General features: G+C 52.6%; 1 protein-coding gene across 1 annotated transcript in view; it reads right to left on the bottom strand.

Annotated features, from left to right (window-relative positions):
- EVC (EvC ciliary complex subunit 1) overlaps window positions 1–11,408 on the bottom strand; it is a 105,846-nt gene that overhangs the window by 4,962 nt on the left and 89,476 nt on the right. The window contains exons 16-19 of the mRNA XM_006163199.1: window positions 9,699–9,909; window positions 8,148–8,354; window positions 4,980–5,124; window positions 2,856–2,967 (exon numbers count right to left, since the gene is read on the bottom strand). Coding sequence (XP_006163261.1) covers window positions 2,856–2,967; window positions 4,980–5,124; window positions 8,148–8,354; window positions 9,699–9,909 — 675 coding nt within the window. The remainder of the gene's footprint in view (window positions 1–2,855; window positions 2,968–4,979; window positions 5,125–8,147; window positions 8,355–9,698; window positions 9,910–11,408) is intronic.

Below are 11,408 nucleotides of genomic sequence, written 5' to 3'. Positions count from 1 at the left end.
TCTTTCCCTCCTTCCCACCCCTCCTCTCTGGACACCCTTCCTCTGGCCCTCAGCAAGAGGGAACATCCGAATCCCTCACCTCCATAATTGCCTGGTCTCCTTTTCAGCCTTTAGGCCTGAAGGGGGCTGAATTTCTAGAAAAGACTTTCCAGACTGAAGGCAGAAGCCACCTTCAGCGCCCATCGGCAGCCGTGCATGGGGTGCCCCCGAAGGCATAGCATTGCCACCTCGCTTTTGTTTCCCGCTCTCTGTCAGTAACACCATCTCCCTCTTCTTGGTCTTTGCCCAGCAAACTCTTATTCATGCTGCCAGACTGGATCATCACCCATCTGCCCACGCACCCACACTTCATCATCAGGTACTGTGCTGGGCTTTGAGGTACAGGATCAACACGAGCCTCGTGGTCCCGCCCTCGTGGAGCTGACTTGGGGCTGAGGGAGGGGTGGGAGTGAATAAACGGCTCATGTGAGAGTGGAGGCCAGTCTCTGCAGTTCGGTCTTCCCCTATCCTTAAGGAGGCTGAGCTTCCCTGCCTTTGCATTCCTCTCCCATCAACCAGGCTGGGCCAGGTGGCTGCCGAGGCCCCTCCCCTTGGGTCATCTGTGTGACAGTGATGTGCTTGGATCCCATCCACCAGAATCCCTTGGGAGGGGGATGCTAAAATTCAGATTCCCAGACTCCTCCTAGAGCTCTCTGAAGTCTGAATCTCCACGTGCGGAACCCAAAATGTGCAAGTTTAGCAAGAAAGCTTAGGGATGCTGCTGTGCCCCAAACCCCAGGACAGCCAGGCCACGCTGGAAGGACACCGAAAGTGAGGGAAGCCTGGTCTCGGCTACTCCGAGCAGGGCACCTGTCTCTGCTGTCAGTGACCAGCGGGATTCACAGTAGTGATGGACAGGGGACCTGAGCCTGTCTGACCCAGGCGATGCTGCAGCTCTTGCCTCCTGGACAAGCAGTCATATGAGGGGCTGGGGCCGACCTTGCTGTCCAGGACAGGCTCATTCTCCCCTACTCCATGTGGTTGTGGCCCTTCTGCTGTCCAGCTGGCGAGATGCCTCTGCCTGGACAAGGGACCCTCCTGTGGTCCTGCAGTACCCCTGCCCCCACCGTGGCATGTACACTGCTTCGCTGCTGTCACTTTACTCTTGCTTCTCCTCCCTCCAGGCTGCGAGCTTCTGGGTGGGGGAACTGTCTCCAGTACTGCTCAAGGTCAAGCAAACATGGGTGCTTACAAGAATCCTATCAGTGCACCCACAGCCTCTCAGCCCACCTAGGTCACCTGCCCTTGGGTGGACAATTTCCGTACATGTGGAGGCTGCTTCAGCCAAGCACCTGTGTCTGGTTGCAGGGTCTTCTCTGGAAAGGAGGGGATGCTTTTCCTTGCTCTGCCGTCGCTGAAAGGGCTGGAGAGTTAATACGTCCCGGACGGACTCTCGACTGCTGTGGAAGGGGAGTTGGTAACCGTGCTATTTCCCTGGTCCCTTACTGGTCTAAGGGGAATTGTGCTCACACGATCTCTCAGAAGGAGCTCAGTGGGACTGAGCATCATTTGCCCTCTATGGAAACCCCTTACTATCACAGGCTTTATTGGTTTCTCCATTGTGATAGGACACACAGTGACCCCACAGATGTCCACATCCTAACCCCTGAAACCCGTGAAGATGCTGTGGTCCATGTGATGGGTGTGGTTAAGCTACAGAGTCCAGGATTTGGAGATTAGCCTGGACCATCTGGATGAGCCCAGTCTACATTGGTGGTGCCCCTAAGAGCAGAGAGATTTCTCCAGCTGGAATCAGAGGGAAGCAGCAAGAGAGATCTAAGCTTGAGCGGGAATTGACACTGCTCCTAGCTGGGGGGGCACATACAATGACCAGAGAGAGGGCTCTGGAAAGTAAGGGACGCCCTTGCCCACAGCCAGCAGGGAAACCGGACCGGAGCTCTACAACCTGAACAAGCTCGGAGCGTGGGACCCAGAGACAGCAGAAGAGCCAACCCCGATTGTGAGACAGGAAGATTGTGTGGCCTGGGCTGCTAAGTGTGTGGTCACTGTCCTGGGAAACACCCACCTTTGCCTCAATTCCCTGACCCCTCACTGCTTCCAGAGCCACTTCAAGGTAAGCAACCTGCACCAGATCCTTGACTCCAGGTCCACCCTGGGAGCACTCCAAGTACAAAGGAGAAGGGCAGCGTGTCAGGGACGTGAGTGCCACTTACACCTGGAATCGAAGCTGTCACCACACCTGGACTGGGTCACTCCTCTGTGCCAGGGGCTGGCCTAGGTGCCACGTCTACAGCACTGCAGACGGAGGCTTGCAGGCATCGCGCTGGGTGGGAGGCAGATGTGTGCAAGGTGACAGGCAACTGCATGCGGTGTTGGGGGAGTGGCCAGGTCTGAGCACAACAGTGACCTCTAAAGACAAGCAGAGATACCGTCCTTGTGCCGACGACGCAAGGCTAGTGAAAGCTCTAACAAGGACATGGTCTGCTATTCTACTTTGCACTGCATGGTGTCAATTCAAGGAAACTGTCAGCCAGAGACGGCCAGGGGAGGCTTGTTTAGAACCGCAAGATGCTCCGCAGCTGCAGTCGATAATAGAAATCACCTGGCTTTACCTTGCACGCTCCCCCCACTGCCCGATAAGAGAGTAACCTGGGATGGCTCGGGGCTGCTGTGATCTCTGAGACACTGGCTCTGCCCAAGCCCCACTTTTCTCTGTCCGTTTTTTCCACATCCACCCTGCTCCCACTGAGGCACAATGTCACATGGAGTGTAACAGAGGGTGTGCAATGGGAAGGTGGGGCAAGAATGCCTGCCCCTAAGTAGTGGACCCCCAAGAGCCACAGCGGAACCCTCACCTCTGGTGGACAGGCTGGGAGACTTCATGAGCTCCATCTGCCATCCTGGGCCCTGATGGAGGGTCGCTGACATTTTGCTTCTTCCGCAGCTTGTAATTTTCCATTCTTTCCCCTGGACCATGAGACACACAACCATCAAGGGTAATGTTTAGAAAGTAGACAGGTCGGCAGCTGGTACCGGGGCAGAGGGCTGAGCCGGGCACCCTGCTCTCATAGAGTGGGCCGTTTATACCACACTGGGTGTTGAGACTGTCACAGCTTCCACCATCAGGCGCTCCCAGACTAGGCATCTAAAAGGAAACTCAGGCAGGGCTCTGGCCTCTGCTCTGTCACCAGTTTTCTTATAAGTATCGAGAGAAAGGAGGGTGACCGAGACAGCTTCGGCAGGAAGAGGCCGCTGCACGGAGCTTAAGCCACAGCATAAAGGAGAAACAATTCACTGGGTGGGTTGTCTCAGCCAGCAGGGTTCCAGGAGAGGCAGCAGCAGGCCCCACAGGTAACCGGCTGCGAGATGTCTGAGGCCCCTGAGCTTTCTACATGTCCAGGGAGGTTTAGCCTGTAAGGCTTCTTAGGGGCGCGGCATTCTGTGACTGAAATAAAACCACTTCCTGAATGAGAAAAAGGAGTTCATGTGCTTGACTAAGGGGCACTGTTTCTATGTGTTTACCATGAAACCCCCATGTTAGAGTTGGGGTGTCAAGCAGAAAAGTAGAGCTGAGAAGGTGCATGGAGGGTGAGGTCAAGCCTAGTCCCACAGATGGGAAACTGAGGCCTGGCGAGGAGAAGTTATATGCCCTGGTTCCCGAATGCTCTGCAGTGGTAGCAATCTGTCTCCTGCCAAGTGAGCACAACTCTTCCTCTGGAAAACCATAATAGACTCTGTAGCCATCTGATCTGCTCGTGTCATGTGCCGAGATTTTATTTGAATCTAGGCCTCAAGTTCCCCAGGATAGAGGAATACAAAACTGGAAGCTACACTGAGCTGAGAGCCAGTATTCAGCGAAGCCTGCCCAGTTCCTGCCTCAGAGGTCAGGTGTGACTCCGGCCTGAGCCGTCAGCTGCAGCCTGTCAGGGAACGTGGGATGCCGTCCTGTTCTGAAGCTCCAGACGCAGGGCCAGTAGTCATACGAGTGTCCTTTAAGAAGCTGGCTCTCCTATGTTATTAATGCTATTAGTATGGTCTACCTCATTGACTTGGCTGGCCTTTTACAGGAGCCCAGGGGAGAACATTCTTGGAGTCTGAAGAGTCTCCTACAGGGCCACTGGCCTGCTCTTATAAGCATGGTCACTCAGTGACTTTGGGAAGTTTCTATGTCTTTGGCCACCAGGAAGCTCGCAGACAAAATCATGTCACCTTTAAGCAGGACCTGCTGTCCTATTTCCCAGGAAAAGACCTTTCCCTGATTCCTTCTCATTCTCCACCCCCATCTTGATTTATCTACTTCAATAAAACTCGTTGGGCCCAGCTGTAGTGCTGCAGGTAGTCCAGCACCACTGCAGGATACTGAAGCCATGCAGAAGGCCCCAGTCCAGACCTCAGGTCAGTGAATACTGTAGGGGCACCCGTGGGTGTGCCCACAATCCTGCCTGGTTGGAAGGCAGAGGCGAGAAGATTGGCCTGGCAAGACCCTGTCAAGGGTGCCTGTCTCTCTGCCTTTCTCGCTCTCAGATGAAAGAAAGAAAAACATCTATTGTACTGTATGCAAATGTTTCTTTAAGTGCCTTTATAAAAGCCTTTTGGGGGACCAGCAGATGGCATTATGGCTAATCGCTGGACTCCCACAAGGTCCACCATAGTTTGACCTTGGCTTAAAACTCACGCTGGGCACATGTGCATGCATGTCCAGGATCCCGAGAGGAGAATGGAGGAGAAGGGATTGTGGTGTGGCCATCCCCCTGGGGGGAGGGGGTGATTTCTCGCTTTCTCTCTCTCTGGCCAGTGCACACGCCATATTGCAAAAATCTCAAAAAAAAAAGGCTCTTGGGGACAAAGCAGAGGATAAATACATTTAAAAAATTAAGAAATTAAATTCTCCTAAATAATACAGGGAATACCTGATGTCCCAGCCATGCGGCTAAAAGCGTGCCCGGCCGGCCTCCCCAGGGTGCCCACGGAGCGCCTACCTTGCAGGGCCTTCAGTCGCTGCAGCTTCCTCTCCTCGTGGTCCTGCATGGCCCTCCCGAGTTGCTGGTAGTACGCCTGCACCAGGCGGCCGACGCCAGCACTGGTCACATAGACGCTCTCCACCACCACGTCCATCAGCGTCCTCTGTGGGGACACGGGAGGATGTGACAGTGGACAGACTCCCCTGGCCGATCCGGCCCCCTGCCCCCTTGCCTTGGCTCATGTCTTCTACCACTGGCCTGCCTGGACTGCTCAGGGCGCAGGTAGAGCGTGCATGTTGGTTTAAAGGAGTCCCGACAGCCTCATTTTCCTAGATGAGGGATGGCCTAAGGCTGGCCGTATGACCCTGTTCTGGTCAATGAAGTGCAAAATTCGGGACAGTGTGCTGGGGAGGCCTTCCCTTTCTGGACACTGAGGGAAAGCCTGGGTGGGTGAAAGACTTTGCCATGTCTCACTCCTGCCTGGAATGCTGACCTAATGCCTGGAGAGGCAGTGGCTGTGAGGCAACAAATTAATAGTAAGCACGGTGGCTCAGAAAGAATCTACACGTGGGGTAGATGGTTGCAGGCTGGCACAGAGGCTCTGTGATATGACCAACGACCAGAGTCCCTGTTTCAGCAAACCCTGCTCGGGTCGTACCAGGCTTTAGCATTCACTTATGTGTGGCTGTTACTGGCTGGCCGTGTTCTCGAGGCGGGCCACTCTCTCACTCTTGACAGTATCCTCTGAGAGTGGCACTGGTCTTGCAGGTGTGGGCCTGAGGCTATGGGGCGAAGGGTGGTACAGCCTGGGGCGACAGAGCAAGTTAGAGCTGCCTTCTCACTCCCAAACCCCTGCGCATCCCTGTCTGCAGCGGGTCCTCCCTTCCCCTCGGCCTGACTTCTGCATCTACAGACGGGCTCCATGCCACCTTCCAAGGACTCTGATTCTAGCCTCGCGCTTCTTGTCAGGAGCTCCTGCTCTGCGAGTTTCCATACTAGGAAAGCCAGGAGCAGAAAGTTCCCTTCCTCCCTCCCTCTCCCCTGCCCGCCTTCCCTCAGGTCAGCATCCTCACAGCCTCTGTTCACGTCTTTCTGCCCCAGCGGCAGATGCCCACTCCTGCATCCCAGCTCTCCTTCTTTCTCCAGGACCGCCTTAGACCTCGGTCACCCTTTCACATTTTTTCCCTCACTGGAGTGTCCATTCCCATTAGGAAACACACCTGCTCTGGTATTCCCATTTTCCAACCCGCCCTTGACCCCTCCGGGTACTGCCCGCCTCTCCGCTCCCCTTCAGCAGACCTTCCCCGTGACAGGCATGGCCATTTCTTCCACCCTGGCCCTCTCTCTCCTTAGACTGTAAACCCCGGGAAGGCAGACATGTATCCATTTGCCCACTTTCTATCCCCTGCACCTACTACAGGGCCTGAGGTGAGACGTTCCATGAACAGAGCTTGAATAAATGGGCATTTTTCTAGACACTGACCTGTGTTTTCTTGTAGGGGTGTGTGTGTGTGTGTGTGTGTGTGTGTGATGGGTACCCACTTTCTAATCTCAACTCAAAGTCCCTCTGGGAAGCTGATCACAAAATACATCATCCTTCAATCTCAACTCAAAGTCCCTCTGGGAAGCTGAGCACAAATACACCATCCTTATGTCTTTTTCCTTTTTCATGCAATGTGTATTTATGAGGATTCCAAAAAGTTCACGGAGAAGTGGATTAAACGTTCAAGTTTAGGGACCAGCAAATGGCATAATGGTTACATTGCTGGACTCCCATGTGGTTGACGGTGGTTTGAGTCCCAGACTGGGCAACTTAAAACTCATGCTGGGCACCGTGTGTGTGTGTGTGTGTGTGTGTGTGTGTGTGCGTGTGTGCGTGTGTGTGTGCATGCTCAAAATCCCAAGAGGAGAGTGGAAGAGAAGGGATTGCAGCATGGCCATCCCCTTGGCGGGTGGGGGTAATCGCTCACTTTTTGTCTCTATGTCTCTCCAGCGATGTACACGTCCTATAGCAAAAACAAACCTCTTCAAAAAGTTAATTTTGATGCAGAACAATTTTTGCAATCCAAGCACATTTTTTCATAATGCGCATTCCTTTTATTATTAGATAAAATGTGTAGAGTTTTAGGGAAGGAGGGTGGCATTTCCAGTATCACCAGGGAGGCACAGCCCTGATGTCTGGATGACCTGCAGCAGACATGAAATATTGAAATAAGGTGTGGTGTCACAGAAGCGTGGGCCTGACCTCTTTGCTGTGCAGATAAGCAGAGCGATGCAGCCATCGAAGCTGCCTGGAGTGCCCGGCATGTCACAACATGAAGGCTGCCTGCTGGCCGCAGGTCTGCAACACCTCTGGTGTCTGCCAGCCACGGATACTCTTTCTGCAGAGATGTGCCAGAGTGTGTGTGTCAGGGCTATCTCACCTTCCTTTAACTCTGGAGGTGGGTGGCCACCAGCACAGAGTATGAGCCAGTCACGCTGCAGAAGACCAGGCTCCAGCCCCAACTCTGCCGTGTGCAAACTGGAAGGCTTTAGACATATCTTTTGCTCGGTCATAAACCTGTTTTCCTGGGGGAATAAAAACGATCCTCTGCCTGGAGTGGTTGTGGGGAGAACGCAACAAGATAAGGTCAGCAAAAGCACCGGCCAAACCTAAGTGCAAGGCTAATGGGACTTCTTCCTGTTGCCGTTGCTATCATGCTGCTTATGATGGTTGTCAGTGGAGGGTGTGGACTGCGACCCCCTCGAGTCAGACTGACATTAGCAGCACTGCTTAGCTGGCAGAGTTAACGCTGAAAAGCCTCAGGGTCTCAGCGGAGCCAGCCAGGGTCCAGGCAAGCACATGTGTGCCTCTGGGATGGGGACTGGGGTTTGGATCCTGGCTCTGCCACTGACTGGTTGAATGGCCCAGGGTGAAACCACCTCTGTCTCAGGGCTGCTGGAAGGACTGGGCGAGTGTGCACCACAATCCACACGGGCCAATTAGCCGCAGACCTGCCATCTGCTGTGACTGATCCTCACCATCCTGAGGGAGAAGATCCTACCTTGGAAGTGAGAAAATGAGGCTCAGAGAAGTCGGGAAACTCTGCAAGGCTGGATGCTCTCAGTGAAGGGGATGGCAAGGTCCAGGCTTTCTGACCCACCACACCCCATCCTCCCCGCCCGTCGGCTGCCCCAGGTACCAACCTTAAAGTCATCCCTGTCCTTGGCCCGGCTCTTGGTGGCTGTGTTCCGTGCATTCCCCAGCAGCGCCTGCCCGATAGCTCGCTCTGTGAGCTGCTGCAGGAGCTGCCCGACTTCCTGGGCCTCAGCCAGGAGCTGCTGCTGAAGCTGCAACCGGGTCTGCTGAGCCTCCTCCTCTAGCCTGCCAGCCTCCTCCAGGACACGAGCCTCCTGGGAAGGAAGGGTCCGGGACAGGGAGTGGCCACACTATCGCCCCTGCACAGACGAGCTTTTGCTAAGTCCCAGACCTAGGGTAGGTCCTACCCAGGCCCCAAGTTTAGGGAAGGGATGGAGAAGGGTAGAAGGAGTTGGCTTCTGGGCTGGCAAACCCAAAACACCATGGATGAGTCCAGGTGTCTGTTGAAGGTCCCTCTGAAGAAAGGCATTTAAAAAGAAGAGCACCAGCTGTGTGCTCAGTGTCACCTGTGGCCCCTCACAGGACAGGGGTGTCTGGCTCATCCTTTTAGAACACACGGAATGAGGCCTGAACACTGGGACTGGTAAGACATGAAAGCACAGAGAAGTTAAGTAACGTTCTAACAGTCAGAGCAGAGCTAGCTTTGGAAAGAGATCTGAATCTGAGAGTAATCTCTGAGGATATCACAGAAACTGAGGCAGGCACACAGGCTCTGGGACCAGCTTTCTTTGGAGGAAGAAGAGAGAATGAAGTAAGGGGAGTTGGGGTTAGAGCAGCGAGTTCTACCTGCTGGGCAGAGCTGAAGAGACATTAGCTTGTGCTTCACACATGGGTCAAAGCTGGCTGCTCTTCTAGCTTGGGGCCACCTAAGTGTATGATCTGGAGTCAGCCTACAGCCTAGTTGGGCTTACATCCCAGCTTGGCAATTTACAGTTTCGTTCTTTCAATCTGTGAAATCCTTTGAAGAGATTATAAAGGCCTCTTTTCCCACATTCCTGATGACACCTGTACCATCTCCCTCTGATTTCATATGGATTTTTCAGGATTATTATTATTATTACGTCACTGGCACTAGAACCTTTCAACATACAGGTGTCCTCTGCATGGGGCTGCCATTGCCCACACCTGTTATAGGTTACACTGTATCCCTTTTAAATACATATGCTGAAGTCTTCACCCCAGGACCTCAGAACGTGACAGTATGGAGAGACTGGTCTTTAAAGAGGTAATTAAAATACAGTGAGGTCACTAGGGTGAGCCCTAATACAGTAGACTTGGTATCTGTAAAGGAAGAGGAGATAAGGACATAGACTTACATGGAAAAAGACCATGTGAAGAGACAGGGGAAGAGAGTCAGCTACAAGCCCAGGACAAAGGCCTCAGAAATATCCAACTCTGGTGATGCCTTGTCCTTAACACTAAGAAAATAAATGTCTAGTGTTGAAGCCACTCAGTCTACAGCAGCCCTCATAAAGGAGCACACCACCTTGCAACAACAGGGTGGCAGGATTCAGGTTTTGGCAGACATGGCTGGTCCCTGAGACTTGATGAAGGGTGATGCCTGCCTGAGAAGGGTGGGGGCTGGCATGTGATCCTACCAGGGCTCTGAGCAGCTGCCACTGGTGCTCATCCAGGCACTGGGAGGAGCCCTGCTCCAATGCGTGTTGCTCACGCAGCTCCTGCAGGAGACTCTTCTTCCCAGAAAGCCTCATCTGGGTCAGGGTGGTGACAGCGCTGCCACGAAGGGCCAGCCTCCGGAGGGCTGAGTGCAGCAGCAGGTCGTGTCCCTGTAGGACACTCCGTGTGGACCTTGGAAGGAAGCAGGTGGGGGCTGGGTCAATGTTTTTGGCTTTGTTGAACTACTGAAAAATTCCCCCAGACAGTCCAACCCCACATGCAGTCTTTCCACGAGGAAGTAGGCAAGAATCACCCTGTTCTTTGCTGCTCACTCTCTTAGACTTGGGTGCTCGCCTAGTTCTAGTCAGCTATCTGTTCTTTTGATAGTTTTCTTAATGTTATCATACCCTGCCCAACTGTCACAGGCCGATGTCCAGCTGCTTATAGTATATATCCACTTGAATTTCTTAAACAATTCTCAAAATTAACACATCTGGCCAACCACAGTGGTGAAGTGGTAATTCAACACTCAGTGATGATGAAGCCACATGGAAAAGTCCCTGGGTCATATCTGAGGCTTCCCTGCACACAGTGGGCATGTGCATGTATGCCTGAGATCCTGGCTGCCTGAGGCTCGAGGGCTGGGGTTGGTCATAGTGTGAAAACCCTATTGGAAATGTGTCTCTTTTTCTCACTCTTAAAAAATAACTAAATAAACTTTAAAAATCAAGACATCCAAAACTTAAATCAGAAGCCATTTTTGAGTTCCCATCTCAGTGACTTAAGTAAAAAACTTTAGTCTTCCAAAGTCCAACATTTAGTTTTGTAGTTTGAGATATTTTCTGGGAGACTGAAAAACTAAACAGAGGTTGGCAGTTGGCCTACCAAGAAAAGGAGACCTGGCATATACTCTAGGCTGCCAGTTGAGGCCCTCATCTAGGAATAAGATGTCATCCCTTGGTACCAGCAGATGGTATAATGGTTACATCGCTGGACTCCCACATAGTCAACTGTGGTCTGAGTCCCAGATCCAGCAGCTTAAACTCATGCAGGGCATGTGTGTGTGCATGCCTCAAATCCTGTGAGTAGAATGGAGGAGAAGAAGTTGCAGTGTGGTCATCCATCCCTCTTTGGGGGGTGTGATTTATCACTTTCTGTCTGTCTTTCTCTAACTCTTTGGTGAGTGCACATGCCCTATAGCAAAAATCTCTCCCCCTCCCTCCCCAAAATCATCCCTCACAAAGACCTAATTTGAATAAGCTAAATTCCCAAGTGGGCAGAGGTAGTCTGCCACTATCTGAAATTCCTCTTAGGAGTAAGATAAATCCTCTCTGGAGTATGATTACATCAATCAAACCTTTAAATTACTTCCAAAAATTTTCATGTATATGTTCACAATTCCATAAAAATAACCAGGCACAGGTTAGGATTAATCAAAAATAAAGTGAAGGGAACCAGCAGTTAGCGTAATGGCTATGTCGCTGGACTCCCACGTAGTCGACCGCGGTTTGCGTCCTGGACCCGGTGGCTTAAAACTCACGCCGGGCGCGTGTGCGTGCTTGCCCAAGATCCCGAGAGGAGAATGGAGGAGAAGGGATTGCGGTGTGACCATCCCCCCTGAGGGGTGATTTCTCGCTTTCTGTCTCTATGTCTCTCTCTGTCTGTCTGGCGAGCACATGCGCCCTATAGCA

Source organism: Tupaia chinensis, unplaced genomic scaffold (assembly GCF_000334495.1).
Source record: "Tupaia chinensis unplaced genomic scaffold, TupChi_1.0 Scaffold141490_1, whole genome shotgun sequence".
Taxonomy (NCBI): Eukaryota; Metazoa; Chordata; class Mammalia; order Scandentia; family Tupaiidae; genus Tupaia; species Tupaia belangeri.
The sequence above is the reverse complement of the archived record's forward strand: the minus strand, read 5'-3'. Positions and strand labels throughout refer to the sequence as shown.